This window comes from Amaranthus tricolor, chromosome 14 (assembly GCF_026212465.1).
Source record: "Amaranthus tricolor cultivar Red isolate AtriRed21 chromosome 14, ASM2621246v1, whole genome shotgun sequence".
Taxonomy (NCBI): domain Eukaryota; kingdom Viridiplantae; phylum Streptophyta; class Magnoliopsida; order Caryophyllales; family Amaranthaceae; genus Amaranthus; species Amaranthus tricolor.
The window spans coordinates 10,793,790-10,799,766 of NC_080060.1; the positions used below are offsets into that span (position 1 = coordinate 10,793,790).

Consider the following 5,977-nt stretch of genomic DNA (forward strand, 5'->3'; position numbering starts at 1 on the left):
AAGTAAATTTAAAATTGACAAATTAGTATTTTTGTTGGAGACGATAAATTTTATTTATCTTTATCATGATTATTAGACAACAACATTAAACTTTTTTTTACGACTAGAGCTTTCTCAATTGTTTATTGAAGCTTGGGCTTACCTAATGAATTTATTCTTAGTGAAGCAACTATAAACCTCAAAATTTGTTAGTCTATGCAATAATCAAGGTCAATAATAAAAATCTATATCCATGGGTAATCATCACATTGATAGAAGAAATTCACATCTCGGAAACTTTTTATTCATACCAATTTCTTTTAAGTCCTCATCATGCCATTTTACCTAAACTTTTTATTCTTTCAAATAAATAAGCCCTATGATTAAGAAAATGAGTAAAAGCATCATAAACTTTTGTGTGTATGGAAAGAAAAATCAATCCAAATTTAATATAAATTAATATAAACATTTACTTTGTCCCTTAAATTTAGTACTCCCTCCAATTCACGATTAGTGTCTTATTTGTTTTATACACTTTATCTAATGCATTTATTCAAACCTTATATCTCTAATTATGTATAATTAAAAATTATGAAAAGTTAATATAAATAATCCTTACATTAAGACGAATCAAATAAGATCTCACTTGACTATGTTTTAACTTCTAAATTAATAATAAAATACAAATTAAAAGTAAAAGATAAATAGTATCCAAAAATCAAATAAGACAATACTAGTAAATTGAAGAGAATATTAAAATTAATATTTTTCCTCATACCAGTCTCATTTGAAAAACATTCAATTACTTATATTTCCTCCGTTCCAAAATACATGTAACGTTTGCTTTTTCATGCGTTTTAATGCACTAATTCAATCCTTATTATCTATAATTATATATAATAAAAAATTATAAAAATTTAATATTAATAATCTTTGCATGGAGACGAATCAAGCAAAATCGCACTTGACTATATTTTAACTTATAGATTAAAAATTAATCACAAATTTAGAAAGATAAGTGAATATTGCAAGTATTTCCAATATTGCGAGTAAATTAAAATGGAAAAAGTAGTAGTTATTGAGACTTGTGTATTAACTTCGATTTTCTCTATTTATCACCGAAAAAAAAAGTTTTAAGAAAAAAAATAGATCATTGTCATTTCGTTATTGACCCACTTCGTTCCTCCTTTCTCCTTCCCATTCGATACGATACCCTTAATTCAACTTTCCTCTTCTTGCCTTATTTTTTTTAGGGTTTTCCAATTTTATTCCATTCAATCGTTTCGATCTTCCATGAAACTCCCATTTATCGTGCCAAAACTGTAATTTTGAGGAAGATTTTTGAAGGAGAAAGAAAATTCATTTCTGGTTTTTTTATGTAAAGTGAAAAAAAAAACATTTTTGGTCTTCTTCAACTCATTTTGAAGTTCTTGTCGAAGAAATTCTATTTTAGGTTTCTTGGGTTTGTGTTTTTGCATCTTACTGTACTAAAGTTCATTATTTGTGTACTGTTGGTGGCTGTTACAATCACCCATTTCACGAATTTGGGTCATAAGAGATCTGGTGCTGCAAATTCATGTGTTTCTAGAAAAAGGGTATGATTTCAGGTTTTCTAAACCTTATTTTATTGCTTGTTTAAATTGGTTATTTTTTTGGAGTTAATTGCTAAATTGTTGAGATTTGGAATAGTTGACTGTATGTGAACTGTCTGAAAGGGAATATTTGTGTTGTTTTGGCTATTTTTGGATTGAAGTATTATAGGAGTAGTTAAGATGGATAATTCAAGAAAGAGGCAGAATGAATATTTGGGTGTGAACAAGATTGGGAAGAATATAAAGAAAAGTCCATTGCATCAACCGAATTTTGTTAATAGTAATGCTAATGCTAATGTTAATAACAATAATCCTGCAAGACAACAACCTCAACCTCAGGTGTATAACATTAGCAAGAGTGATTTCAGGAGCATTGTTCAGCAGTTGACGGGTTCGCCTTCGAGGCAAGATCCTTTGCCTAGACCACCTAATAACCCACCTAAGCATCCTAGTATGCGGCTTCAACGCATTAGACCTCCTCCGTTGACCCCAATTAATCGAGCTCCTATTCCTTCGGTGGTGGCTGCTCCTGCTCCTATGCAAATGCAGCACCCACCGCCACAGGGCCCTCCTTTTAGGCCACCACAAGGACCTCCTATGGGACCACCACAGGGTCCTCCTATGGGACCATCGCAGGGTTTCAATAATAGACCGCCACCGCAGTTTGGTCAGCGTTCCCCTAGAGGGGTGCAACCCTTTGGTCAGGGAGATGGGGGTTGGGCAGTTCCAGCGCTATCTCCTATATCGGCTTATATGAAGCAATTGCAAAATTGTATTGGTGATGGAAGTCCTAGACCAAATCAGTTTTATCAGCAACCTAATATGCCTGGACAATTTCAAGCTGAACCTCAGATGCATTCACCACATGGTCCAAGGCATATGCAAGGTCAACCTCAGATGCAACCACAGCCTCAACCACAAACACAACCACACCCTTCTGTGCATATTCAAGCTCATGGTCAACATTCTATGCACCCACAGGGTCCTGGCCAAGTCCCGCCACAACCACACCCTCCTGTGCATATTCAAGCTCAAGGGCAACATCCTATGCACCCACAGCATCCCGGCCAAGCCCCGCCACAACCACAATCACAACCGCAACCAAGTCCCCAACCGCCATCTTCTGGTTTGGTTCCTAACCCGAACATGCCTCCATTGCCTTCACCTGGAGCTTATGGTGGTGCTCCTTTACTGTCACCAACTTCTCAATTCCTATTGCCTTCACCAACTAGTTTCTTTAACATGCTGTCTCCAGCACCCAGGTCTCCATATCCCCTTCTGTCACCAGGAAGTCAGTTCCCACCACCATTGAGTCCAACTTTTGCATTTTCACCTTTTGGTCAATCTGGGAATTTCGGTTCAGGTCCTCACCCACCACTTTCTCCAGGATACGCATTTCCTTTATCACCTTCGGGTGTTTTCCCCATTTCGAGCCCCAGATGGAGAGATCCTAACATTTAAAACTTGTGAATGATTGGTTAGTTGGCTGTAGCAAGAATGTCTAGGATGCAGACACATATCCTTCATTATAGGAGTCTTTTGAATGTTTACATTGAGATGATATCTACAATCTGATCTCAGTTCAGAGGAGATTATAACCATTTGGTAGCTCTTTGTCCATACTGATTATTATGTACATGAGGGGAATGATATCAGCTGCAAGTTGCTGGTTCTTTGGCAGAAAAACATCTTTAATGGCGCTCTGATACAATCATACAATATCAGCAAACGTTGGCCGAGCCCAAATCAATATGAAGTGGAAGATCAAAGATTACCACCAAAACAAGTAGGCATTACAGCCACTCATGAGTATATTTTGTAACCAACTTAGTGAACAGTTAAGCATACCTTCATATTTTTTTGGTTTCTTTTAGGGGTAACTTATATTTCTTATCTTTTTATGTAGAACAGTAAGTTTTTTCTGTATTTTTTTACCAGTTGCATTGACATAATGGGGTTTTTGCAGCTGTATAGCTGATTTAGGGCTTATAGAATCTGATATGAATGTTTTTTTGGGGTGATTGTGTTTGCAATTGGATATAGGCAAATGTGTTTTATTCATCGCTTCTTTCGTGTTGAGTCGGTAAATCACATGATGTTCCTTTTTACTTGCATACTCTATGTTGATACCTTAAATTAGAATTCTGCTGTGAACAAGCCATTAAATAACTCCAATGTTGTAATGTGCTGCTTTTGAAGTTATCATTGTTCGATGCAAATTCTTGGCATACACGAAAAATCTTTTGTTTGAGTATACCTTACATAGCTGTGAGGGTCGAAGGAAGCTTGTGCACAAGTCTGTCATTGGTCATAATTGTCCAGAAAACCACCAACCTAGGACAATATGATAACCATAAGTCAATGGTTTATAGATGAGCTAGGTTTAGATACAACAGCTGAGATGAGGATAATTCTTTTGATGTATGTTGTTTGCTGATGACATTATTTTGGTAGATGAGACCAAGAAGGGGTTAATGTTGAATGAAACAACAGAGACAATAGTTGAGTCACAGGGTTCAAATTAAGTAGAGTAAGATGGAGTACATGAAGTGTAATTATAGCGGAAACGAAATAACGAGTCACTGTACAACTAGAGGAGAAATAAATTGGTCCAAGTTGATGTTTCTACCAAATTCTATGCGAGTTGGTATTTGTATTTGTATTTGTATTTGGTTGCTTTCCCATTATTCTCGACTCTTTTTGTTATGATTCTGAAATCTGAAGCTTGATGTACTAGTGTTCTTCGATTTAGAGAAATGGAGGAATCATCACCCTTTTAATCGTAAGAAGCAGAAAGATTTGTTAAACTATCCCGCCTTTTTCTTTCTGTTTGTTAGATATTACTTTTCTGTTTCATTATACTTTTACATTTGAAATTTTACGCAATTTAACATGTTATTTTGATCATTTATATATTGAACTATATATATTTAAAATTATAAAAGTTAATAGAATGAAAGTATATGATTAAATAATTCAAACAAAATTTTACTTAGACTATTTTTTCTATTTTTTCTTATATATTTATCGTAATATATAGAATAAGCTTGAACGATAATATAACAGCTATTTAGAAAGAAGGAAGTACGTTTCAAGTGGTCATAGAATTTCTGGCGTTCTGTTTCTTTTGCTGATTTTCTTATTATTTAAGTTTGTCTGCGGCTAATCATAATCCTCGTTAAAATCTATTTTTTAAATTGTTTTGTGTTCGGCCAACCACCAGTCATCACCAAATCCTCGTTCATACTATTTGGTGATTACTGGTAGCGATAATCTGCTTTGTGGATATGTTATGTATGAATTAGCTGGTTTTATGTTTCAAACAAGCTAAAATATTATTTGGTAAAATAGCTTCTTCAAATAATTGGATAACGTCAATCACCAATTGTCCACATTAGATGATTGAACAATTTAATTCCAATATTACCCATTTTCATCAATTAACTAGTGTACTTGAAGAGACTGCCAACTGATTTTATATAAAAGTGCATTTATTTATTTGAAAATAAATGAATATAGGTCCCTTCTCTTTTGATTTAATGCCAATATTAAATAGTGTCTGTGCGATGCACAATTTTATTAAATTTTCTGTCATATTTGTATAAATTAAGAAATTAAAATTTTAAAAAAATAAATTTTACATTATAGTTATATTTCATTTCACTATGAGCAGTTATACATACTACGTACATTGTATCATATTTTTCATTGTGGACACAGGTAATTGTGAAAATTTTGTTCATGAAAATTATAAATCACAACAGAAGACAAAAAATTTATTATATATTTAATATAATTATATTTATACTTTTTTTATTTTGAATAAAAGAACATGGTTCCTACCTAGAGTATACAATACAAAATTATGAATTTTTTTAATAAAAAATAACATATAAAGTTTGGCTAACAAAAATAACAATTACATTAGTTTATCTTAAATATTACTACTATTAATAACACACTTTACGATCAAATATAAAAACATAGAAATATGTAAAATTATTTTATAATGGTTTAAACGAAAAAGATAATTTTTTTCTTATAAAAAATATAAGTGACTTATATATAAAGATAGTCACAATCAAAACCATGAAGTTTTAGAATTAAGCATCACATTTAAGTAACCAAGAGTATAAATAACAAAACAAATCCTAATAAAAGTATAGTATGTTTTAATCATCTCAAAATATCCAATACACTAAATAATACTCATTTAATTAATAAAATTGAAAATATTTTATAAATAATTGAAATAAATGACATATAATATATGGTTATTTAATACATTAAATAATGTGACCTAAAAAGTAAAAAAAATAATCAATATGAATTATTATACTCAAAATTAGAAAATACTAAAGTCAAAGATAATCATAATAACAATGACATCATCATTGAATTTTTTA

At 32.1% G+C, this 5,977-nt stretch overlaps 1 protein-coding gene across 1 annotated transcript; it reads left to right on the plus strand.

The window, feature by feature from the left end:
• The first annotated feature begins 1,132 nt into the window (after positions 1-1,132).
• On the plus strand, positions 1,133-3,685 carry LOC130799655 (protein HAIKU1-like). The gene has a single exon (XM_057662826.1). It carries the CDS (start codon positions 1,752-1,754, stop codon positions 3,030-3,032), a length of 1,281 nt encoding a protein of 426 aa, XP_057518809.1. The 5' UTR covers positions 1,133-1,751; the 3' UTR covers positions 3,033-3,685.
• Positions 3,686-5,977: the final 2,292 nt, after the last annotated feature.